Source organism: Microtus ochrogaster, linkage group LG2, assembly GCF_000317375.1.
Source record: "Microtus ochrogaster isolate Prairie Vole_2 linkage group LG2, MicOch1.0, whole genome shotgun sequence".
Taxonomy (NCBI): Eukaryota; Metazoa; Chordata; class Mammalia; order Rodentia; family Cricetidae; genus Microtus; species Microtus ochrogaster.
In genome coordinates, this window is record NC_022028.1 from 46,063,406 (window position 1) to 46,088,813 (window position 25,408).

Below are 25,408 nucleotides of genomic sequence, written 5' to 3' on the forward strand. Positions count from 1 at the left end.
AGGGACTCTAGAGCAGTAAGGTCTCCCTAGCTGGCAGTAGCCTGTCTGGATGCACCAGGACCAAGGTCAGCAAAGGCACGTGACACATTCCTGTCAACCTCTACAAAGACTTGCTGAGCACAGAGTGTCACAGGGAAGCTGGAAGGCCCAGGAAGGAACTGACTGGGCTCTGCTTTGGGGTCCTTACGGCTGGCCATGGACACCCAGTGATCTCCACTCCTTACCTGAGACTCTGAGGGCAAGAAGGGAAGGACTGGCCCATCAACCTTGGCCACACCACTCCCACCAACACAGGTTCTGCTTCACATTTTTATACTATCAACACCAAAGAAACTGAAATTGTTATTTTTTTATTTAAAAAGTGTTGCTAGCCCTGTATGAGGCTCCTATACAAAAACAAAACACAACCCAAAAGAGGCTGCTTCCTGATTAGACTTTGGGGGACAGTGCTGGAGCTTAGCAAATGGAATGTGTGCTGAAGGAAGGCACCTGGGAGGCCCTACCCCATTCCTCAGGATGGTACCAGCTGTCCCTTTGCCTCTCTCCTTACCACAGAGGAAGGAAAGGCAGTCTTTTGAGATGCTCCGTGGAAGTTGAGCATGAATGATGACTTCATCACCAGGCTGGGGCAGTGTTGGCGAGACGCCTCATTCGCCTGAAGTAGAAGAACAGGTGGTCAGCTGGGGCTGGTCACAGCTCTGGGTGGCCACCCTCCTAGGTTTGTTATTTTTCTAGAGTAGCTAGGTATGGGGCCCATCTAGCAGGAATGGTCTCCAGCCTTTTCTTGACCTTGCCAGTCGGCTGCACAGGTCCTGGTTATCTCTATAGAAATGCTGAGACTTGCTATGGGATGCTGTTCTTTTCAAGGAAATGCACCCTGGGGCCTGATACCCACAGAAACTTCCTCTTAAAACTAGGTTCCTGGGGAGATAATCCCTGCCTCTGCCAGGGAAGACAGGTGCCTGTGGGTGTACCTTGTGTTCCGGTCTTGATCCCGGATCTTCTTCTCCATCTCTGCATCTGTCAATGTCTCCAGTAGGGGGCACCACTGGTCAGCATCTCCAGTATTTCTGATGGCAATCTCGACTGTGGGAAGTGGGTTCTCACTGAGGGAAGGGAAACAGAGAGAGATAACAAGGGCACATTAACAGAATGGCAGCTGGAAGTCCCCCAGAAACCACTGCTTTCTACCCTGCCATCCCTTAGCAGATGGCCAGGGCACAGCAGGAAGGTCTACTTCCTTGTCCTAGCTCTCCCCCACAGCAATGCTGATGGGCAGCTGAGGGATGACTTTTGTCACTGAGCCTCAAGCATGATGCCAGGACGTGTCCAACAGAAACAGTACTACCTACAGCCCAGACAGCCTCCCTTCAAAGCTGATTCTCCTTGTAAGAACTGGGGAGCTGCTGGCTATGGAGGTGGTTTCTTTGGACAAAATAGTGTCTTGGGTACAGATGACTGATAAAGACTATAGCCAGACCTGTCTACCCAACACTGACCAGGGCCAGTACCCACCAAGACCCACTGATCAGGGAAATACCAGGAACACCAAAGGGAAGGGTACGGAGAGTTGTAAAAGGACTTCTCCAGAGGCCCGACCTCCTCACAGAAGGCCACTGGGCTGGCCTCTCCACTGTTCTTTATACATCTATCACTTGGCTTACTTCATGGGGTTCACACTAAGCCCTGAAGAAGCCAGCCTAATTGCTTCAAGACAGGCACCTGGTTGGCAGAGAACCGAGCCTAGAAATGGTATCTCCAGGCTTAGAGCCCTTTAGAGACCACCTGGACTCCACCCTAAAGTGGGAGGGGTCATCTGTTCAAGCCTCTTGCCAAATGGGCACAATGGTGGGAACAAAATGGGATGAAGGCTGTGAGGGCACAAGTACTGGGGGATGGGGGTGGCTATGCTGCTCTGCACCTTGCTTTCCAAGCTGGTAAGAGGAAGCTAAGGAGGTACCCAATGTGTCACAGCAAGGCTCTAAGCAGGTCCCCTCCTCTTCCCCATCACACTGGCCTCTACTCTACTCACAGTCCTCATCAGGTGTGCCTACCCGCTGTCCTGCAACACCTTCTAGCTCTGGAAAAGGAGATAAAAGAGCCCAAGTCATACAGGGCAGATGAAAATGGGATAAACAGTTGACTGGGATGTTTTGGTCTGTCTAAAATATGGGAGCCTCGTGTACTGTTGGGAGGCTTAACATTAAAGCAGCCAACATTCATTGCAGAGGCCTCTTCCGAGCCAGACAGGTCCTTACATGGCCTCTCTTGGGCTTCAGGGACAGTGGACTTCACAAAAGCAAACCAGATTTGATAGCAGAGTGGCAATTCTTCATCACTGCACCAAGTCAGTACAGGCCAAACCTGGCAGCTGAGAACACCCTAGCCTGAGTCAGAAAGGCTGGGATAAGACCTTGGCATAAAGCTTTCAGGGACCTTTAGCCTGGATCAAGGCCAGAGTATGGGTAAAGCTGGCTTTTTGGCAGACATGGGTCTGACTTACTACCAAAGCTCAGCTGACATCTATACTCACAGGCCCCACAGAACCTGGAAGCCCAAACTCCTGCTGGTGATTTAAGAGGCCAGGGACCAGTCAGCCCCCACCCTGTGGTCCCAGGGCCAGCCTCAGCAGTTTCATTTGGAAATCCAGGAACAGCCCAGGCAGACTCATCCTCATTTCCAGATCAGCTCCCTTGGGAGGGCAGATTTGAAAGGCGCCAAACCCAAGCAGAAGGAAGCAAAACATGTTTTTCTCTGAATTTAAAGAAGAGCTGGCAAACAGGCCCAGAGTCCTTTTGTTTACCTCCTTGACTCTGGCACACAATGGATTTGTTCAAAACTAGAACTACTAGAGCTGACCATGGAGGATGGGCACAGAGCCAACACTAGCTGCCTCAGCTCTGTGGGACACGCAAGCAGAGCTGCTGCCTTGAGTCCCAAGGCTGTGAGCGGCATCCTTTATTTCAAGGGGATTCCTACTCATGAACTCTGAGGACAGGAAGGAGCCCGGTCATTCTCCAGCCACACTAATCCCATGCAAGGGCTGCCAGAAAGCAATGGTGAGAGGAAAGACTGACGCTAGTGGAGGGTTCTTAGTTTACTTCTGATGTAAGGTGGTGGTGGTGGTTTTATAAGACAGGGTCTCTCTGTGTAGTCCTGGCTGTCCTAGAACTCAATGTATAGACCAGGCTCACCTCTAACTCAGAGAGCTACCTGCTTCTACCTCTCAAATGCTGGGATTAAAGGTATGCACCACCATGCCAGACCTAGATGTAGGACTTTGTTTTCTGTGATGCACAGGCAGGCTGAGAAGTTACCATCTCCTCACTATAAAGAAGAGAACAGGGACATAAGAAAGAAATGACCTGCCAAAGGCCACTTAACTGGGGGGAAAGGAAACCAATTCTACACTCACCCTTAGGTTTATAAGCCATAGCAGCCATGCCCCTTAGGGCATGATTAGAGACCCACATTGGTTTTTTTTCCCCCCGCCCCCGAGACAAGGTTTCTCTATGGCTTTGGAGCCTGTCTTCGAACTTGCTCTTGTTGACCAGGCTGGCCTCGAACTCACAGAGATCCACCTGCCTCTGCCTCCCGAGTGCTGGGATTAAAGGCATACACCACCATCACCTGGCTAGGCAATGCTGTCTTAAAAGTGACACAAACACACGAATGTGTACTGGCATACATATATATGATTGTGTGTGTGTGTGTGTGTGTGTGTGTAGCAACCAACTAAAAGAACCAGATGAACTAGACTGTTATTTTATTTCATCAAAATAACAACTTTTGTGCTGCAAAGGACACTATCAATAAAGTGAGGCAACTCAGAAGATGGGGGAAATATTTATAAATCATACCTACTAAGAAATGTGTGCCCATACTATATAGAAACTTTCAAATCAGTAAGAAGAGCCAGTTAAAATACAGGCTAGTGAGAAGGCTGTGTGACGACCTGAGTTCATGCCTGGTGGAAAGAAAGAACTGACTCCAAGTTGTCCTCTGACCTCACACATGTGCACATACCTTCCCCCCAAAATAAACTGGGGTAAAGTAAATGGCCTGAACAAGACATTTTCAAAGAGGTACATACATACACACAGAGGATCAATCAATGAAAAGATACTCACTAGGAAACACAACTCTAGCCTATAATCATTTAACACTCACCAGGACAGCTACAGTCAGCATGGCAAAACAAGCCCTGGCCAGCATGATGAGCCTGTACCCACAACTGCTGGTGGTTGTGTAGGATGCTGCAGTCACCATAAAACAACTCAGCAGCTCCTCAGATGGCAGGTGTGACAGCAGATCATATAATCCAGGCTCGTAGAAGGCTGGGTCAGAAGCACTGTCATGAATTATATACTAGAGGCTACCCTGGGCTACAAAGTAAGATCCTGTCTCAATCAAACAGCAAAACAAAAGTTAACCAGCTACTGTATAATACAAGATACTGCTACTGGGTGGAGAGGCGGGAGAACTGACAAGAGTGGTTAAACACAAACAAAAATGTCCTTAGCATTATTTACCATAGCCAAAGGTAGAAACAACCCACAGCAGAATGGACACGTTGAATGTATATATTTAAGCAATGGAATATTATTCAGCTATAAGACTTGGAGTTCTGATAACACAGATGACCCCTGAACACATTATTCTATGAAAGTAGTTATCATAAGGCTACACAGTGCCAGCTGGGCTTTGTGGCCGGACCCAAAATGAATGAAACCAACCAAACCAAACACTCATATAAGAAGGCCAGGCATCATGACTCAGAACTATAATTCCTCATTTAAAAGAAAGGTAAAATCAGAAGAAATTAGAAGAAAGGTAAGATCAGAAGTTCAAGACCTGCCTGAGCTACAGAATGAGTTCACTGCCAGCAACTCAGTGTGAGCCTACCTCAAAATCAAAAAGTAAAAAGACACCAGACCTTTATCTTAGGACTTAGGAGGCAGAAACAGGTAGGTCTCTGAGTTTGAGACCACCCTAGTCTACAAGCACGTTCCAGGACAGCCTTAGGTTCAACCTCCAGTAATCCAAAAATTTAAATTTTTAAAGTAAATCAAGTGGTTTGGTGTGAACTGTCTGTCAATGGGTTGTTATAAAAATAAAACCCAGACTGGGCTGGCTGGCGGGGTTCTACTAGGACACCTACCCACATCTAACAAGCGTGCACACCTAACCAGTTCGAGCGGGTTCCAGCAGTTCCCCTACCTAACTGCTGATGCTACACCAGCAAAGAAGCATGTTTCTCTGTCCCTCATTAGGCTCAGCTGCCAAGCCCTCTGACTGAGCACACAATCTTGGCAGGGCTGTGGGTATAAGCAGCCCCAGGGGGCAGACACAGTGACTTGGAGAGGGTCGTCCAAACATCTGCTCTACTCCTTCCTCCTGCTGCAGCCAGATCTCACCCAGTCAGCTTCCTTGGGCTCTGTGTTTACCCCCAGTCACTGTGATGGGGGAAGAGTCTTCTATTTTGTGTTAATTTCATTGGTTAAATAAAGAGACTGCCTTGGCCCTTTAATAGGACAGAAAATTAGGTAGGCGGAGTAAACAGAACAGAATGCTGGGAGAAAGAAGCTGAGTCAAGGAGTCGCCATGATTCTCCCACTCCAGACAGACGCAGGTTAAGATCTTTCCTGGTAAGCCAGCTCGTGGAGCTACACAGATTATTAGAAATGGGTTAGATCGATATGTAAGAGCTAGCCAATAAGAAACTGGAACTAATGGGCCAGACAGTATTTAAAAGAATACAGTTTCCGTGTAATTATTTCGGGGCATAAGCTAGCCATGTGGGCAGCCGGGTGCCAGGAATGTAGCCTGCCGCTCTTAATACAACATTACTGGGTATGTGAGGAGTCAAAGCACATTGGCAGCCACACATATCTTTTTCCTGTGCCAGACAGAATGCCGTTCACTGGCCCCTGGCTTTGGAGCATAGAGACTGGCTCAGGAGAAGTTATTGGTAATTTTGCTGTAGGCATTTCTCCTAAGAGCAGCAAGCTCCCTGGTGCCTAACCTAGCTCTATTCCTCATCAAACCCATTTCCCCATATCTGTTGTAGCCCCTCTTAAAAATTTTTTATTTTTTTGTCTGCTTTATTGAAATTTTGAGTATGCCTCCATTTATGTATGTGTACCAGGTACACACAGAGACCAGAAGAGGGCGCCAGATCCCCTGAAACAAGTTACAGATGGTTGTGAGTCACCCTGTGGGAGCTGGCAATCACCCTGGTCCTCTTAACCACTGAGCCTTCCCTACAGTCCTTGTCATAGCCCTTCTGTCCTCATTCTGGTTCTGAGATGTTTGATGTTTGTGTTTCTCTAATTCAGTTCTGCACTCCAGGAGCCTCGAGCCCCTTACCAGTTTGTCACTCTCCCTCCCCATGCTTCTTGTTCCTGCCCTGGTTTTATCAGGTCTTCTAATGATTGTGCTCACACATATGCCCTGTGACCAGCAGCTCTCTCCTACTCTGGACACAACCAAAGACCAGGGACCATGGGATGGGTACGGAAGGGGATGGGACATGGACATGCAGAGAATGGCAGACTGCCTGGAAGGAATTTATGTGCTTCCAACATGAAGTGACAGAGGTTTAGAACTTAAGACTTGTTTTAAGGGGTCATGGAACTCAATGCTTGTCCCATTCTGTACATGGCAGAAACCAGGCCAGGGTTCGTACAAGGAGGCCCTGAAAGTACAGTAGGGACAACAATCATTTTCTTGTGGTAAGTGGTTAAGAAATGCCTGGTTCCACATAGGCACGGGGCGAGATGATGCTGTGCTCAGAATGCAGGAAGCATCAGGAGTTTCAGCTGCTCCTGTCCTCTGGATTTTTATACTCTGATTCTCAGCTAGATCTCTGGCAGTGTGGGGAGCATCCCAGCTGCCAAGATGGTATAAGACACAGGACAGGTGTTCAGAGCTCGTCAGGCCCGCTTGGCTGGGAAGATAAAGCAGCCCTTTCTAATCCCCGAAAACAATGCTTGGGACATATTTCAGGCATCCAGGCAAGTCCCAGTGGAAGGGACATTCATTTGATCAAATATCTACCAGGGTGGCCCTACATTTTTATCCCCAAGGACTTGAAATCTGAACTCAGAACTAAGGACCACAGCAGAGTCAGGCCCTTCCTGTCCTCACCTGAGAACTCACACAATGATCCCTGAGTCCTTATATAACACTACTCATGACTTCCAGGGGGCTTGCTCGGGGGCACAGGAGAACTGCAAGTGGCCAGGAATTTATCAAGCAGAAGCCACCTGGGGTCTGATAATGTAAATGCTGCTAAGTGTTGGCAACAGAAGAAAATGATGGCAGCAGGAGCCATCATGAGCAAAAAGTTGCATCTCTCAAGCTCTGGCCATAGCACTTGGCTGCCACACAGCACTGTGAAGGCCAATACCTGCTGCTGCTGAAGCAGCCAGCGGCCAGCTGTATGCAGTTTCAAACTAGGTTCCCACTCACTACTGATTGTGGACGGGGCCTCTGTGTCAGTGTCACGCCCAGGACCCGTACAGTGTTACTGGACATCATAGGACCTCAGATTTACTCCAGGGAACAAAACTGCCCTACACTGGCTCTGAGGCCCGCTGGCCTTGGCTTCATACACGGTGAGTAGACATGTTGGCGGCACCCATAAGTAGGCTTCCTTGGAGGAATGGGGAGGCATGGGACAGACAGCAAGACTACAAAACAAAGCTGACGGCCAGTGAGCTACTGGAGGAGCGACAGCAACTCAGGTGCCTGCTTAGCACATCAAGGGCTCATGCCCTTCCCTCTCCAAACACTTTTATTAGTTTATGTGTTTGGTCATGCTGCCTGCAGGCACATCTGCATACCTCTTATGTGTTTGGGTGTGCTGCTTGCATGCATGCCTGCATACCCCTTATTCCTGCTGCTCAGAGAACGGTGGATCCCTGTGGAGCTGAAGCTACCTCTCTCCAGCCCCTTTTCTCTTGCTCAATGAAGCTTATTCTTGGGAAACTTAGCTTTATCTGGCAAACCTAGCTGAGTCCAAAAAGCTATTAACAAACTCTCTGAATTGCCATGTCTTTGCCAAAAGCCCTTTGTTCTTGCTTTTGCTAAGCATTCCAGTTCCCGGTGAAGTCTTTTTCCAATGCAGGCGAGAAAGTAGACAAAAATGTGAGAGCAGAGGGGAGGTTACTTTACCTAAAGGCGTAGGTCTTCTGGTGCCAGCTCAGCTGTCCGCGGATGCTGTATGCAATGGTGGTGACAAACTCCCCGCCCAAACCCAGCTCCGAACACAGCTTCAGGGCAAACTTCTCCGGGGAGTTCTCCTTCTCTGACATGTCCCATTCAAACTGGTCCACCAGGGAGATGTTTCCCACATGGATGTTCAGCTGTGGCCAGAACCAATAAGCACAAGTGAGGGCAACCCAGGAATGCATGAGGAGGGGATAAACCATTCTCAATTGCCAGGTTGCAGTGAATTCTGCCCATAACTCAGGAACTAAGAGCCAAGGCTGGCCTCACACACCCAGGTTGTCACTAGACACTGAGGTTCTGGGCACCTGATCCCACCTTAGCCTGACTTCCCATGTCCCTTGTATCTCATGCTGACCTAGCGTCTTCTTTGTCCTTTACATCTGTGGCAATTGATCTTTATGCAGCTATGCAGGCCACATAGGACTCAGATTACATGCCACTCTTCAGATATTATCCCTGAATCTGTTTTAAGTCATTGTCTGTACCCTACTGTCACTGATTACAATCATGTTGCCAAGTAGCCCACAGGTACACCTGCCCTATCTGCTCCTAACCCCTTAGAGAGATACTTATTCCCAGACACCAGCTCCAGAGCTGTCCTCTGACCTCCATTCATCGCGGCACACACATACTAATAACAGTGGAAAAAAATTCAGCACAGCAAGACACAAGCATCACAGGACACAAACTAATAATAAAGCTAAAAATGCCGGGTAGTGGTGGCACACACCTTTAATCCCAGCACTCAGAAGGCAGAGACAGGTGGATCTCTGTGAGTTCAAGGCCAGCCTGGTGTACAGAGCTAGTTCCAGGACAGCCAGGGCTACACAGAGAAACTGTGTCTTGAAAAAACAAAAACAACAACAAAAAAGTAATAATAAAACAAAATAAAGTTAAAAAAATTCAGCACAGTAAGATATTTTGCACCCATTAGGATAACTATTATTTAAAAAGGAAGTAAGGGAGGAATGAAGGAAAGGAAGGAGGGAGGGAGCTAATAACGACTTTTGGTGACTACAGGGAGATACTGCAACTTTGTGCACTGCTGGTGGGAATGTAAACCGGAACAGCTGTTGTACAAGTCTACAAACTATTAAAGGATGGCTGAGTGACCTGGCAATGTCACCTTGTGAGCATAAACACCAAAGAGTTGAAAGCAGGAATACAGACAGGTGTATTTCTGGCCCAGCACAAGAATACCACATTAATGTCACACACGTCACTGTGGGTTCTCCTACCCTGCCACCAGCTGCTTTCACCTTCTAACTCTGGGACCAGCTCAGCGCCTGGCAAACACAGCAGCACTGGCTGCCCTACCCATAATGTGACACTTTCCTCGAAAATTCAGCCCTCCCTCTCCTGAGGACACAGTCAGGTTGTCCCTGAAAGATGCCTTCCCCAGAAACCGCATCCCACCAAGGAACCCTGACCGACTTCCAGCGAGGGCTGGGTCCACTTTGCACCTACTTTGATGATGACACGCTGGTCAGATTGGTCCTCCAGGATGCTGTCTGTGGGGTAGGACTCAATCTGCTGCCTAATGGCGGAGGCGATAGCTGGCACAAAAGTCAGCGGGTTCAAATCCAGGTCATCACAGAGGATTTCTGAAAACATCTCAGGGGTCATTAGCTTCTCTGAAATCAGAAAATGCAAACATGCCAACCTATTTTTAGTGCTTCAATTTATGGTGCTCACACCTGTCCTGGCTTCTCCAATCTCTTCCTTCTTTGTCAACCTCCCCTCAGGCTCATGTGGATGACTGGGCAACTGAACCTGGCCTTCCCAGATACTCAGAGAGGCAGAGGAGGAAGCATCCTTCCCCTTCTAGCCCATACAGTGAAGACATCTGCCCCTGGGAAATCTTCCCGTGGCTCACAGCCTATGAAAGCAGATGTGCTCTCAGAACCAAACTTGGGCAGTCCGATCCAGGACATGTCCATCAACACAAGGATCCCTCTACTGTTCTTTTGCAGCCACACCCCCTTGCCTGCTCCTCCTCATCTGTGATATCTGCTTCTAAGACTTGAGCACTTGAAAGCACTAGAACCAGACCTTATGTAACTTTGGGAGTAACTCTTTTCTAGTAGGAAACATTCTTCAGAGAAGCTAACCATGTGGTGAAAATCTTTAACCCCAGCAGATGGGAGGCAGACACAATGATTTCAAGGCTAGCCTGGTCTACATAGTGAATTCCAAGCCAGCCAGGGCTACATTCTGTCTCAAAAACAACAAAAAAAGTAACCAACCAACCAATCAACAAGAAAATCTTCAGAGATCCACGCAGGCTGTTTATTTTCACATTAACATTCTTCGGGGGGGTCACATTTTATTTAAGTATTTATCCACTGAAGGTCATCTAGGCTTCTAGTTTCTGGCTCTGCCGCACATCCACATGCAGGTCTCTGTGTGAACTTCTCTGGGACACATGTCCTCCACTGCAGCTCTCACTCGTCCAGCAGTCACATGTTCAGGTTTTGCAGTTTCTCAGCGCAGGCTAGACATTCATATTTCCACGAGTGTAAGGGACTCACTTCTTCCACTTCCTCACTACTGCTGTCACTAGTTTTAATTTGCACACCTTGAATGGCTGATAAAGCAGAACCTTTCCAAAGTTTACTTCCATCTGTGTATCTTCGGTGGCATGTATCTTGGTGTCTTCTGTCCCCATTCTAGAGTACTTTTTCAGTTTTATTCTTATGTGTGTGGTCATTTTGTCTGAATACGTGTCTGTGTACCACTTACATGCCTGCTGCCTATAGAGACCAGAAGGCATTGGATTTCCTTGAAATGGAGTTATAGACAATTGTGAGCTTGAACCTGGGCCCTCTGGAAGAGTAGTCAGTGCTCTTAACCTCTGAGCCACCTCTTTAACCCACATCCTTATTTTAATTAAATTGTTTGCTTTTTTTGAGTTTTTACAATTTGTTCTTTCACAATTTCATACAAATACTTTAAAGTACCTTGATCATATTCCATTACCTGCTCTCTTTGTTTTAGAGACAGGGGTTCCTAGCTGGCCTGTAACTTGCTCTGTAAACCCTGAGCTCAGAGATCAGCCTGCTTCTGCCATCTGGGTGCTGGGATTAGAGGCAGGCACCTCCACATCTGGCTGTCTTTTCACCCTTCTGACAGGGTTTTTTGAAGAGTCAAGTTTTGAAAGGTCCAGGTTTTGGTATTTTCTGCTCTAGACTGTGCTGCTGGTGTCAAGGGATTCTCTGTCTAGCCCTAAATATCCAAGACTTTCTCTTACACTTTCCCCAACAAGTTTCATGGTTTTGTGTTTTATATACATTAAGTCTGTAATTCTGGAGTTTAGTATTAGGTGTAAGATTAGGTCAAAGTTTATTAACTTTGTATACTGAAGGATTATAGCATCATTTTGTCAAAGGACCATCTTCCCTCCAGTCAACTGCATCTGCATCTCTTCTGTCTCTTGAAGAGATGAGGGGAGAAGCACGAGAGCACATATATGGCCTTGCAACGTTAGAGACAAAGCAGAGGGTAAGCTGTGGGGAGGCACTGGACTGGGGCTGAGCACTGGAACTACTTATGCTTGCCATGCCAACCCTGCAGAGCAGCAGCTCTCAACCGTCCTAATGCCGCGGCCCTTTAATACAGTTCTTTATGTTGTAGTGACTCCCAACCAAAAAACTACTTTTGTAGATACTTCATAACTGTAATTTTGCTACTGTTATGAATTGTAATGTCAGTATCTGATATGCAGGACATCTGATACACAACCCGCTACTCCAGAGCTAACCGTCTCACAGGAGGAAGGTAAAGGAAGGTAGAACCTGAAATTCACATACTATTGTCACTGCTAGTGCTTATGTTTCGTTTTTGTGTTGTGCTTATTTTTTTTTGTGAGAGCCTAGGCTGATCATGATCGTGTGATCCTCTTGCTTTACTTCCCAAGTCCCAGGATTACAGGTACATGACACAGTACCTGATTTTAGAAATGCATTTTTTTTTAAATTTTTTGAGACAGAGTTTCTCTGTAGCAATGTCTTGGAACTCACTATGTAGACCAGGCTGGCCTCAAAATCACAGAGATCTGCCTGCCTCTGCCTCCCGGTGCAGAGATTAAGAATATGGGGTCACCACCTCAAACATAAAACAGTGTTTCCCCATGGCTTTTTCAAATACCCTAAGTGTTGTTGATCCCTCCTCCTCCCTCCACCTGTTTTTTCCATGCGGATATTTTTTCCTATCTACACTTTATGTTGCTGACCAGATCAAGCCAGCCATTAAAGTCCTCACAACCACACATGATTTATTTATTGACAGTTGGAAGCATAAGGTAGCACCTATTTCTTGAAAACAGGAAGCTTAAGGTAGAGCATCCAGGCAAGGCCTTTTCTGATGAGTGAGTGTCCACTCTTGTGCCGGTCTCACTACTGCAAAGGCAGATAGATGGTCACTAAGTGGCCCTCATGCTCCTCTACATAACTTCACTTCTACTCTCTGCCATGAGCTGAAGCAGTGTAAGACCTCGGCAGAAGAGAACCTTACTTAGCAGCTGAACCTTGAATTTCCCAGCTTTCAGGCACACACACCAGAGTGAACTGTTTATATTTACTTCTAAATTGCCCAGGTTCGGGTACCTGTTATAACAAAAGAAAGCCAACCAAGGCACATACCTAGTCTACAAGGAATGGTGCATAGTGGCAGACCCAGAATGAACCCAGAGTTTGCAGCCTTAAGGACCAGGCCACAAAGCTTCAAATGTCAAGTCGAGACTCTGCCTGGCAGGCAGCTGATTGGAAAGTGGGCCATTTTCATATGAGGCCCAGGCAAAGCCGACTATCCACCTACCATTCATGTTCCAGGTAAAGGCATCACGTAGCTTCTGCCCATCGATCTCCATGTCCAACCGGATGGGCACTAGCACCTCAGGCTGAGATGCATTCTCATGGATCACAGCTGGATCATGGTCATCAAAGCTGCAGGGGAAACCACAGCTGGCAGTAAGGGCTCCTGTAGTGGCATCTCTTTTGTATTTTAATAAATAAACCTTGCCTGAGGATCAGAAAAATCAAACAGCCACAATGGCCAGCCTTACAGATCAGGCAGCAATGACACACACTTTTTTTTTTTTTTTTGCCTCTGCCTCGAGTGCTGGGATTAAAGGCGTGTACCACCAACGCCCAGCTGACACACGCCTTTAATCCTAGTAGCCACCTGAGTTTGCCACAGAAACCAGGTGGTAGTGGTACACGCCCTTAATTCCAGCATTAGAGAGGAATAGAAGACAGGAGGAGACAGCTCTCAGTCTCAGTCTCATTCTGAGATTCTTGGAGGCAGGATCGCCATTTTGGACTGAGGCAGAGGTAAGAGCCAGTGGCTTGGCTGCTTTGCTTTTCTGTCAGGTGAACCCCAATTTCTGTCTCTGAGTTTTTATTAATGGTGCATCAGGCTCCAGGTTCCCTTACTCCCAGGTCACCATGGACAGTTTCTAGCTTCCCTTGGCACCGTGGTTACTGAAAGTGGTTGAAGGGAAAGGCCATTCCTTAGAGTCATTTGTCACCTAACACAGAGGCAGCACAGAAGACGTTATCAGGGTCTCAAGGCGAGTCTAACAGGACTGCAAATAAATAAAACGACAAGCTCAAACATGTCTATGGTTAAGGTCTGCAACAAGGCGGGGCAGTGTGCTTCATGAATGCATCGGGAAGAGCCAGGAAGCTGCTGCCCTAGAAAGAAGAAAACCTAGACATGCTAGTAAGGCCTAATAGCTCATGACTGTAATCCTGATACGGGAGCCCCTCTGTGTGCTGTGATTACCATTAACAAATAAAGAAACTGCCTTGGCCTGTTGATAGGGCAGAACTTAGGTAGGTGGGGAAAAGTTAATGGAATGCTGGGAGGAAGAAGGCAGAGTCAGGGAGATGTCATGGAGCCGCCAGAGTCAGACATGTCGAATCTTTGCCGGTAAGCCACTGCCATATGGCGATATACAGATTAATAGAAATGGGTTAAATTAATATAAGAGTTAGCCAATAAGGAGCTGGAGCTAATAGGCCAAGCAGTATTTTAATTCATATAATTCCTGTGTGATTATTTTGGTTCTGGGTGGCTGGGACAAATAAGTGGCCTCCTACATAATCCCAGCACTTGGGAAGCTGAGGCAGAATTGTCAGGAGTCTGAGGTCATTGTGGGACACAGAGTTAGACCCTGTCTCAAAACAACAAAAACTACCCCCTCTCCTTAAGACTCAGCAAACATCTCAGAAGAGGGGTGGTAAAACACTAAGGCCATAGGTCAAAGCTTAACGACCCTCTGACGGGAGCAATGCCCCGTGTACACCTTGATTTTGGCCTATGAACCTCTTTCAGACTCCTGATGTCCAGAACTGGGAGAGAATAAATCTGTACTGCTGTAGGTCACTACAGTGCTTTGTGTCAGCAGCCACAGAGAACTGACAGAGTGGGAGTCACAAGGATAACACCTGAAACACCCGAGACTGGCTGTGGGCATTAGATGAACCACACAGCACGGAAAGGCCTAGGGATTGTGTCCCGAAGAACTACACTGAGGTGCTAGGAAAGGGGCAAAACGTGAGAGAACAGAGCAGGGAGCCATGGAGGATGGGAAAGCCAAGGTGATGTCTTGGAAGTGAGAGAACAGCATCCGAGGCAGGGTAGCATTTGTAAGAATACAGGTCACTGACCAGCGCCTCTCTGGAAGGGAGACTAAAAGACACGGACGAAGGGGAGCTCTGTGCAGAGCCCAAGCACTGCAGCGCTCACTCACCACAAGGGGAAGGTTCTCTTCTTGTCCCGACCCATGCGGTTCCTGTTGATGGTGGTGGAACATGGCACAGCGTCCAGATGGTGGGAGCTGTTGGGCAGGGTGGGTACCCACTGGCTGTTCCTCTTGGCCTTCTGTTCCCTGGAGAGACAGAGAAAGAGATTAACCCCTTCCGACCAGGAGTCAGGTTCTGCTCCCTCGAACTCTACTCATGCTCAGTGGGCACTACTGTGCCCCTGGCAGGCTCCAAGCTCCTATGGAGGACGGACATCTGGGCATTTTTTACACTGTGAGACTCCTCTTGGCACCTAGCGGTACCTATGTGCAAAGAAGGGTGAAAAGTATTAGATACAGGGCAGGGCATAGTAGTGAAGCTTTAATCCCAGCAGTCAGGAAGGAGAGGCAGGTGGATCTCTGTGAGTTCCAGGACAGCCAGAGTTAGATAGTAAGACCCAGTCTCAAAACTAGACAAATAAGCTGAACAGTGGTGGTGCAGTCCTTTAATCCCAACCCCAGCACTTGGGAGGCAGAGGCAGACGAATCTCTCTGAGTTTGAGGCCAGCCTGGTCTACAGAATGAGTTCCAGGCTCCAAAACTATAGAGAAACCTTATCTTGAAAAAACAAAAAGAAGAAAAAAAATAAGGCAGACAAACCAACAAAGAGAGGTTATCAGATAGCCAGGCACACGCTGGCCCTAACCATGGCCACAATGCACTGCACCACATGCTAGACGTGGCTTGCACAGAAACACATCCATCATTAGGGAAAGGAGAGTAAGACAGACTTTCCACAATGCCCTGGAAAGGGGAGTCAGATGCTGAATCAGGGTTCAACAGCAAAGGAGACTTGATATGACTAGGTCAAACTGACTACTCTAATTCCCTCCCTGCCCCAGCCTCAAAAGATGGCAATGCTTTCGAGACAAAGCCTGGGGCAGCAGGAGTAAGATAATGTGTCCTAGTGAAGGGCTCCAATTAGAGCTTTTCTTGAGTTCTTTGCCCAGCTGCTGGCTAAGAGACCCTAAATGCCCAAAAGGGATTAATGTGATAGATTTCTTAGGCGATGTCTTGATATGTTGTTGCCTTGGCTGGCCCTGACTTCCTTGGTTCAAATTAAGCCTTTTGAGGAGCTGGACTACAAATCCGGCTAGTTTAGATTTTAGACATGCTAGCCATTCTAAAATGCACTGAGGGCTGGAGAGATGGCTCAGTGGTTAAGAGCATTGCCTGCTCTTCCAAGGGTCCTGAGTTCAATTCCCGGCAACTACATGGTGGCTCACAACCATCTGTAATGAGGTCTGGAGCCCTCTTCTGGCCTGCAGACATACACACAGATAGAATATTGTATAAATAATAAATAAATAAATAAATAAATATTTAAAAAAATAAAATAAAATGCACTGAGACAAGGCTTCTAGTCTCTAAACTCACAGAACCATAGCAGTAAGGAAAATGGATTGATAAATATATTCTAGGAAATAGCACTGGAGATAGTCAACTAACCCATGCAACATGAAAAACTCTTTCCAAACTCCAAGTTACTCTTACTATTGGGAAAATTCCCAAAGCTATTTCACACTGAGGATCCGATCCACTGGGAGTTAGACAATGGAGGACCCTGGGGTTCCACAGTGCTCATTTGTCTCCCCTAGGAAGACCACGGCTAGTAGACAGGGGACTCATGGGGTGCTGCCCACATGTTAGTTAGCTTTAGCTGTCTATTTGACACAAACTAGAAGCACAAGGGGGGAATTTCAATGAGGAACCTATCCAGGCTGGCCTGTGGGCATTTTGTAGGGAATGGTCTTGATAGTTGACATGGGAAGACCCAGTCCATTGTGGGCAGCACCACTCCCTGGGCTTGGCATCCTGAACTGTATGAAGAATGAAGAAGTGAGCTGGGTGTAGTGGTAGGATTTACTAATCCTAGCCCTCGGGAGGCAGAGGGAGATAAAGCCTGGGCTACAGAGTGAAACCCTGCCTCAATAAATAAATAAATATTTTAAAAAGTAATAATAAAAAATTAGAAAAAAGGGAAAAAACCAAGTTAGTGACGCAAGCAGCCAGGCTGGGTACATGTTTCTCTTTGCCCTTGACTACGGCAGTGAAGTGACTGGCTGTCTGAGGTTCTCCCTGACTGTACCTCAATGGTGAACTATACCTGAATTGTAAGCCAAATAAACTCTCTGTCCTTCTTCTGAGCTGCCTTCTGTCGGTATTTTACCACAGCAACAACAATGAAGCTAGAACCCTCATCCTCACAGCCCAACACTGCTGCACGCACAGCTCCTGCAGGAACTGTCCACTAGAGTTCAAAGTGAGGCCAACAGCACTTTCTAAGAAAGGTCAGGACTTTGTCTTTGGGGGCACAGTAAGTAACTGTAACCTTTATTCAGAAGAAGAAAAACACCAGGGCCACTTAACACCTTAATGCAAAGGTCGAGGGCTGGGGAAGGGAATGAAGCACAGTGCCGAATGAAACTGGCCAGACCTTACGAAGTCTGCAACACTGCAAGCCTGCCTCTGACCTTAACGTCTGCTTTCACCTTTGAGACCTGGACCACAGCCCGGCACTGGGCACCAGTTTGCTCAGGGCTCAAGGGCTGGGATAGCAAAACCAGTTTCCATCTCAGCCTCTGTGGACAAATGGTTCATGAGTGTGAAATTTTAAGTAGCAAATTCCTAAGCCCCACTCAGATAAGTGAGCCCTCTGGAGAGGGCTGGCTGGCTCTGCACCTTCCAGACAATTCCAGTGCAGCTAGGCTTGTTCTCTGGAAACTGCAGGTCTTCACTATTTACATCTTCTGTGCTAACGCCACCCCTTTACCCTCAAATCCTGTCCTATCTCTTCCTGCTCTCACTAAAAGAACTTCCCAGGAATCCTAAGAGGGGACAAACTACCCAGTGACAGGGCAGGTAGGTTGCCAGGCCCAATGTCAGGCTGACTGAGCAATGAAGCTGCTTACTTCAAACTCTGGACACCCCTATCCCTGTTGTTTTGGCTTCCAAAGAGTCTACTCCCTCAGCTGGTCCTCATATGACACAATCAAGAAATTGTTTACCACTGGATAAAGGGTTTCCAGCTGACATGTGCAAACATAAAAGTGTCATCCAGATGTACATAATTTCCCTCTGTGACTTCCTGGGAAGGCCTACTTATCCTTATGTTCTTACCACATCCCCTGGGAACACAAGAATCTGCTGAGCACACGTCTACAGCGCCCACCAGCCTGGATGCATGCCACCCTCTCTGGGGGCTCAGGGGGACCAGAAAAGCAATCTAACAAGAAAGATTAAGAAAAATCCGGATGGAAATGATTTTCCACAGCCACATCTAAACAATACCTTCCTCCCTTACTACTCTCTGGGTTTTGGCCATTAACCTCTGTTTCTTTCCTCTCTCCATTTTCTGATAAGGTCTCACTATGGAGCCCAGGCAAGCCTTTAAATGGCGATCCTCCCGGCTTCACTCAAAGCTCTGGGATTATGGGTGTGGCCACACTGATGAGCCGGTTTTTTTTTAGGCTTTGAATTTTTAAAATGACACGAGTGACTGGGGATGCAGCTCAGGGATAGAACTTGTTTTAGCAAAGAGGCCCCAGGCTCCATTCTCCACTCCACCTCCAAGAAAACAAGATTACAGAAGGCAAACATTCTTCCTGTGTTTGTATATAAGCCTCTTGTATTTCTAGTTCTCTGTACACTACGGTCTGGGGTGTAGCTCGGGGGCAGATACAGCTCAAGGAGTCCTGGGTTCAACCCCTGGCACCACTGTACCCCTTACCAAATCTATGGAGTTTTCAGTTCACTTTTAAGTCTAGATGAGTAGACACTACATACAACACAGTAAATTTTTAATTATTTGTCATTTTGCTGCCACAATTCCTTTCATAGAAGTTCTGCTATAGTCTGCTATAGGCTGGGCACTTGCGCTAGAGTCCACTGATCTGAACACATGTGAACATGGAGGGAACAGAATTTACAGAGCTGTCCCCCAACCTCCACATGCACGCCATGCCACACGTGTAACTTCTCCAGCCCTACAACAATCCATCTTTAAAAAGTTACTCTTAAGAAATAACTGTTAGCCGGGCGGTGGTGGTGCACGCCTTTAATCCCAGTACTCAGGAGGCTGAGGCAGGCGGATCTCTGTGAGTTTGAGGCCAGCCTGGTCTACAGAGTGAGTTTCAGAACACAGGCTCCAAAGCTATACAGAGAAACCCTGTCTTGAAAAACCAAAAAGAAAAGAAAAAGAAAGAAAGAAAGAAAGAAAGAAAGAAAGAAAGAAAGAAAGAAAGAAAGAAAGAAAAACTGTTAGTATTGAGGCATCTGTACTGGCCTGCTCTTGGGGTCCTGACAGGCTATGTCCTCAGCTGTAGCCACTAAGAGCACCTCCTGTCAGGGAGGTCAGGAAGCGTACCTGAGGTAGGTGGGGGGCTCCGTGCTGATGGACACAGCCTTGTACTTCTCATCGTTGCCATCCAGAATCTCTTCCACCTCTGAGGCTTTCAGCAGCGTCACGCTGGTGGCGAGGGTGGTGTATCCATGATCTGTGAGCAAAGAGACCCCACTGTGGTCATCCCGCAGCAGTGGGGACAAGCAGCCAACCAACTTGAAACAGCACATGAGGTCCTCACATGCAAGAGGTGGGGAAAGCAAGGTGTCAAAACTCACTACTGCTGAGTGCTAGCCTCTTCCAAAAGGGCAATCTGGACTGAGGCTTTACCTAGACATCTCAGTGGAGAAAGCCTCTGGAGGGATGGATTTGGATGAATTTGCCTCTAAGAGCACTAGCTCAGGGGCAGAGATATTTGGGGTAGCTGCGGCTTAGTGGCTGCCAGGAAGGCTTCAGAATAACACCCCAGTGGGAAGAGGTCTGACACCACCATGATCCAACACAAAGCAAGGTAGGAGACAGAATGAGAGATGAATCCTTTTCTTTTAAAACAAGAGCCCAGAGAGTTGGAAAGAACTGTTTCACACCAAGCAAAAGTTACCGTCCCTGAGTCAGGCCAGATGTGCTGTCTGGAAAATAAGACAGAACTTCATACCGCGTGACCCCAGTTCTTCTAGGAACCTTTGTCAAAAGCTGTTACTTATCTGCAGGACTTCCTTAGTTTTGCTGAAGACTCATTTGGTTATAGGAAAGGAAGGCACATGGCAGAAAGACCACTAAGACTTCATGGGAACTCAAGGAAGGGCAGGCAAAGCTAGACAGCCACCATGCTACAGACTGTACTCCACTTGTGGCAGAGGGGACAAAAAGGAAACTCTTTTAGGTAACAGTGGATATCTTTTAGTAGTGGATAAAAGGCAGCTCTGGCTCCTGCATTAAAAGAATCCCCAATATACCACAACAGACAAAACTACATTAGCACCTACAGACAAGACAGACTACAAAGAGCTAGTGAGCACACATGCATGCACGTGCATACCCACCCAGGCCCAGGGCAGCTCTCTACAGGGTGCCTCTGCTAAGCAGGAAGCAGTTTTGCCACCTGCCAAATAGCACGTTGCACCCATACCCAAAGGGTCCTGCTAGAGGCCCCATAATGTACGAAGAGCATCTTCACTCTGTACAGAGTTGCCACAGCCCAGAGCTCGCACTAGTTTCACTAGCACAGGTGGCTCACCTAGCAAGCCCCAGGCACAGGGCAGGCCACATGGAATGGGTACATGCACATGAGCTTAGCATACTGGTTGCCAAGATGACGGATTACAGGATAAATGTGCTCTGGGAGGGAAGCGGTGAAAGCCCCAGAGGAAAGTGAGGGCTGGGGTCACCATCTGCTACTAGGGCTGCAGGAAGGATGACTACGGCAACACACTGTCAGCAATGGTAGCGAATCACAGCATTCCTAAAACGTTTTGAGACCAACATGTCTTCACAGCACCTGCTACTGCCCTGGCCCCAGCCCTGGCCCCTCACACACCCACTGGTCCTGCCAGGAACACACAACAGCGGAGCATCAAAGACTCCCTGAGCCACTCTCACCTGATCACGAGTGCACTGGCAGGGTGGCCTGCCCCTACCGGGAGCATCGGTAGGACGCTCCTTAGCGAACTAAGGTCAGGCTGCGATGAAGACACTGGAGTGAAAACGTTTTATCTTCATGACATAAGCGAGTGGTTTTGAAACAGGTTTACAAACCCTCGTGAAGACGCACCCTTAGTGTTAGGTTTTGTTTTTTTACCATGTGACGATGCAACTATTTTCTTCCTCTCTTCCACAGTGGCTAGTCGCCTCCACAGTGAGGGGTATCTCTTGTACAGAGAACCTCGGAACATACGGAGGTAGTTTCCCACCTATGGGTAAAGCAAGAAGGCTCATTATGAGGGTCAGAGCACCCATGGCCATGCCGAAGGGCCCGGGCATGGAGGGTTTGCTGGATCAAGCAAGAGCTACAAGGCCTGCAGACGCCAGCCCGTCAGCAGTCATAAACACGTTCTGCTGACATCAAGGGTTCAAGAGCAGTGCACATCTGGCTGGAATCTGTGTATCCTAACATCAGAACCGAGTTCCACGAGGCCTGACCAGATGTCTAATTGGGAGAATCCCAGACCTCAGTAAGAAGCTTGTGATTTTGATCTGGACTAAAGATTTTTTTGGCACTTTTCTGAAATCTAAGACTCCAGTGACCTCCTTTCATCTTAAGACGCAGACTTTGATATTTTTACAAGGCAATAAACACCAAAATGTCTTTAATTTTAGACAGATGCAATATAATTTGTCCTGCTGCTTGTGTTGCTTTGTTTAGTAACAAAACTCAAACCAGAGACACCAAAGAATTTTCTAGAGTCTAACAAGCACTATATTAGTAATCCTGGACTATCATATAAATCACTTCTTCCCCCAAGCAAGAGTTTCAGTTTGTTTGTAGCAATACTGTAAGGACAGCCTTCACGAAAAGCGAGTCCTGTGATTGTTATAAGGACCCATGGTCTGACTTTTCATAAATGATGCCTGTAAAGTCACACTACGGGGACAACCAGGGGATATAGTGCAAGGTGCTGGCTGGTTCTTTCTGCAAATTTGGGCCTCTTTACTCCCCTGCCAAAAGTTTAACAACTCTTAATTTTTTTTTTCTGAGATAAGATTCTCAGTATGTAGCCTTGGCTACATACACACCTCTGGAACTAGCTGTGTAGACCAGGCTGGCCTTGAACTCACTGACAGGTCTGCCTCTGCTTCCTAAATGCTGGGATTAAAGGTGTGCACCACCATGCCAGGCCTTCCAGTCTGAATTCTGTTCTAGAGAGGATCACTTCTACTATTTTTTTTTTTCATGTTCTCTACCTATTATAGTGTATGTTTATTAGGAGAAGTCATTACTTTTCTTCCAGGAGAGATTGAGACTAGCCAGAGCTGCTGAGCCCCAGCGCCAAACAGTCTATACACACACCAAAGACTCCTTGTTGCTATCTGGTTTGCGGCTCATTACCATCCAAAGGTAAAAGTACGGTTTTCATTAATTTTTAAAGAGAAGTCGGTAATGTTTTCCCCTGGCTACTGTGAGGGTCCTGCAGGGGGTCTGTCCACAAAGCCTTCCTAAGGTCCCTTCAGAGCTTAGGCCACGAAGGATAGACAGCTTGGTTTTTCCTACGTCAGTCTTTGCCTTCTCTGGAATACAAAGCAAAGACTCTGGGTGTGGGCATTTATTTCTTTAAAGTTCTGTGACTTGTGTGGCACATGGGAGAGTGGTGGTGACAGTCACACACTACAGATGCCCTCCCACCGCTCCACAGACGTCAGAGACGCTGCTGGTGCTGCCGAGCCTGGCCCATCTGTCTGAACGCTGCAGTCATTTTCTAAAAGGAAGGGCCAAGGGCCATCATCTAGACAATACTGCCACAGGGCCCACAGAAAGCAGTCTACGATCCGAAGCAAGTCCCCAAACCAAAACCCTATGTGTTTCGGTCTCAGGGTAATTATTCTCATTCAACTGGAAAGGCCAAGAGTAAACAGGCTGAAAAAAGGTTGTGGTTAGCTCTCTAAAACCAAAACATGCTATGATGATGACCTCAAATAGCCATGTATTTATACATGAGAAAAATGGAACCAGCCAGGAAGAGAGCTCAGTGGAAGAGCGTGTGTTTAGCACAAGGCTCTAGGTTCAATTCCAAGCACGAGAAAAAAGAAAGAAGTTGAGGAAGGGAGAGAGAGAAAAAGAGCAGGTTGTCACTTAGCCTCCCAAGGGGTTTTCCCATCTGACCAGCTGTCTTCTCATTACTCCACCAGACGAGAATTTTCTTTTCAAACCTAGCACCTCCCACTTAGAGGTAAGGCTAGGTTTACCCTTTCACACGTTAGGTCAGGTAAACCTGTCTTTCAACAAGCTGTTCTGTTTCAAATGCTGAAACTCAACCGCCTTATATACCCTGCAACTGAGCAAATGCTTACTGGTTAGCAGGGACCATTCCAGCTGTGGGAGACAGACAGACACAGACCGCACGTCCCCAGCACAGCCCTGTGGAACTGCAGCACTGAAATGACAGTGTGACCATGTCACCGCAGTCCCCACGTTTTCTTTAGGGAGAATGGAAACTCTTCAGTCCTGATGCTCCTGACGACACTGGTCCCATTACCTGGTACAGCTATGTCAAGAGCCATGAGGGGTCCTGAAAGCCTTGGTCTGCTGTGGGGTTTTATTCATCGTGCAGCACTAAGCTGTCAAAAACAAAACAAAAACCTAGCGAGCAACCAAAATCCAACCATGCAACTAATGAACTGGCCTATACGACACTGAAAACGGCTGTCAGAAGGGAACTGCGGGCATCTGAAATGGCTTTGTCCAGCTCTCCAGGGTGGAGAGCACTTACCTCTTCATTCGCCTTATCTGTCCACTACTGACGTCAGCACATCAGATATGCCCATATCTTTTGGGACAGGGTCTCGCTATGTAGGTCAGGCTGAACTCACGCACCCTCTGCTTCTACCCCGTGTGCCTGTGTGCTGCGATTAAAGGTGCACCCCACTGCCTGGCCATCCAGATCTTTTTTACTTTTTTTTTTTGAAGAAGAAGAAGAAGAACTTAAGTTGGGTGTCGTACACTTGCTATTATTGATCCTAGAAGTCAGAGGCCAGGCGGATTTTTCGGAGTTCAAGGCTAGCCAGGGTTACACAATGAGACACTGTCTCCAAAAGGGGAGGGGGAAGGACACATTAACTAGTTGGTGATTGCCCTTAGATGGAAGAAGGCTAGTTCGAGACCTCCATTAAAAAAAAAAAAATCGCTGGTCCGAAGGGTCAGAGGCTGTCTCTTCTAGTTATAGATTAGCGACCCTTCAGATTTATCCCCTATAAAATCTCAAAATCAATTTAACAGACAACCAAAGCGTGGTGCTTCTGGCCTTAGGACCTCATCCGCCCAAAAGCAAACGTCCTTCTCTATCCATTTTCTACAGATAATAAAGATCATAACGCTTCCGCGGCCCACCTCAAAGGCAAGAAAACGAAGAGGTGGAAAGGCCTTCCTAAGCCCCATGCTTACAACTAGACATTTTAAAAATGACCAAGGCATGGGGTGCACCAGAGCCGCCAAAGGGTTCAAGAGCAGTACTGCACCTCCACCTTCAAGTGCCCAGGGGCTTCCAGAGCATCCTTTTCGCATCTGCCTGGAGTGTAAACGGCTGGGCGCCACAAGCTAGGGCAGATGTTTAGGGTATGAACGATGTCAAGTGCTTTGTAAAGTAAACCCAAAAGCGTAAAGCAGGCTCAGGGCCCGGCCACGCCTACCAGGCCACGCCCCAGCCGTGAGCACGCGCCCGCCTCCGCGATGAATGGAGGCGCGCACACGGGGAGCACAGGCCCGCTCCAGGCTCGAGCCCGCAAGCCGCTGCCCTGCGGGAGGCCGAGAACGCGCCGCGGGCTACCTCGGAGCCGATCATGTAGAACTCGCCGTCGTCCTCCAGCTGGAACTTGACGGGCTTCTGCCCGAAGGTCTTGCTCAACGCCATCATCATCATGGCGGCGGGGGAAACCGGCAGCCGGGATCGAGCTGGAAAGAATCCGGTGGGCTGGGGCGGGGCAGAGGTGCGCTGGACCGAAGGGGACGGAGGCCCGGAGGTGAAGAACGGGCCGGGCGGGCGCTCGAGCGACTACTGGGTTCCTTAGCCGCCTCAGCAACGACCAGCAGGCCACCTTCCGTGCGCATGCGCACGGGGGTTGACGCTGGCGTGCGCGCCGCCGCCCGCGCAACACAAGGCCGAGCGCGTTCCCGCGGGCCCTTAAAGGCACCCTAGCTCTTTTCATACCTCCCACGTCTGGTATGGAGGAAAACTTCTCAGCGATATAAATAGCCACGGAGGCCCTGACTCAGGCGGTGGCTTTCCTAGTCTCACGGCCGGGGCTGGCACTCCGCCCGAGGGTGAAGAAAAGAAATGAGACGATACGCAGAGAGAAGGATCGTTCCCTCTCAAAGC

The 25,408-nt window shown here is 48.0% G+C and overlaps 1 protein-coding gene across 2 annotated transcripts; it reads right to left on the reverse strand.

Annotated features, from left to right (window-relative positions):
• Positions 1-25,157, reverse strand: Smarcb1 (SWI/SNF related, matrix associated, actin dependent regulator of chromatin, subfamily b, member 1). Of its 2 annotated transcripts, none has more exons than XM_005360206.2 (9): positions 24,860-25,157; positions 21,154-21,292; positions 19,407-19,536; positions 14,990-15,127; positions 13,051-13,178; positions 9,703-9,869; positions 8,179-8,369; positions 975-1,106; positions 1-655 (listed from the first exon to the last, which is right to left on the reverse strand). In XM_005360206.2, exons 1-9 carry the CDS (start codon positions 24,950-24,952, stop codon positions 616-618), a joined length of 1,158 nt encoding a protein of 385 aa, XP_005360263.1. In that variant the 5' UTR covers positions 24,953-25,157; the 3' UTR covers positions 1-615. The 2 variants fall into 2 exon arrangements, with proteins under 2 accessions (XP_005360263.1, XP_005360264.1); XM_005360207.2 differs by having other exon boundaries at positions 21,181-21,292; positions 24,860-25,156.
• Positions 25,158-25,408: the final 251 nt, after the last annotated feature.

What these genes read in the sequence shown, in the direction of transcription:
- Smarcb1 (XM_005360206.2), bottom strand. Translation starts at nt 24,952, where the DNA reads ATGATGATGATGGCGTTGAGCAAGACCTTCGGGCAGAAGCCCGTCAAG. An exon ending in CTTTACCTGGAACATGAATG is followed by an intron (nt 9,870 to 13,050) that starts GTAGGTGGATAG and finishes TTCTGATTTCAG; the next exon opens with AGAAGCTAATGACCCCTGAG. An exon ending in ACCAGCGTGTCATCATCAAA is followed by an intron (nt 8,370 to 9,702) that starts GTAGGTGCAAAG and finishes TTCTGGCCACAG; the next exon opens with CTGAACATCCATGTGGGAAA.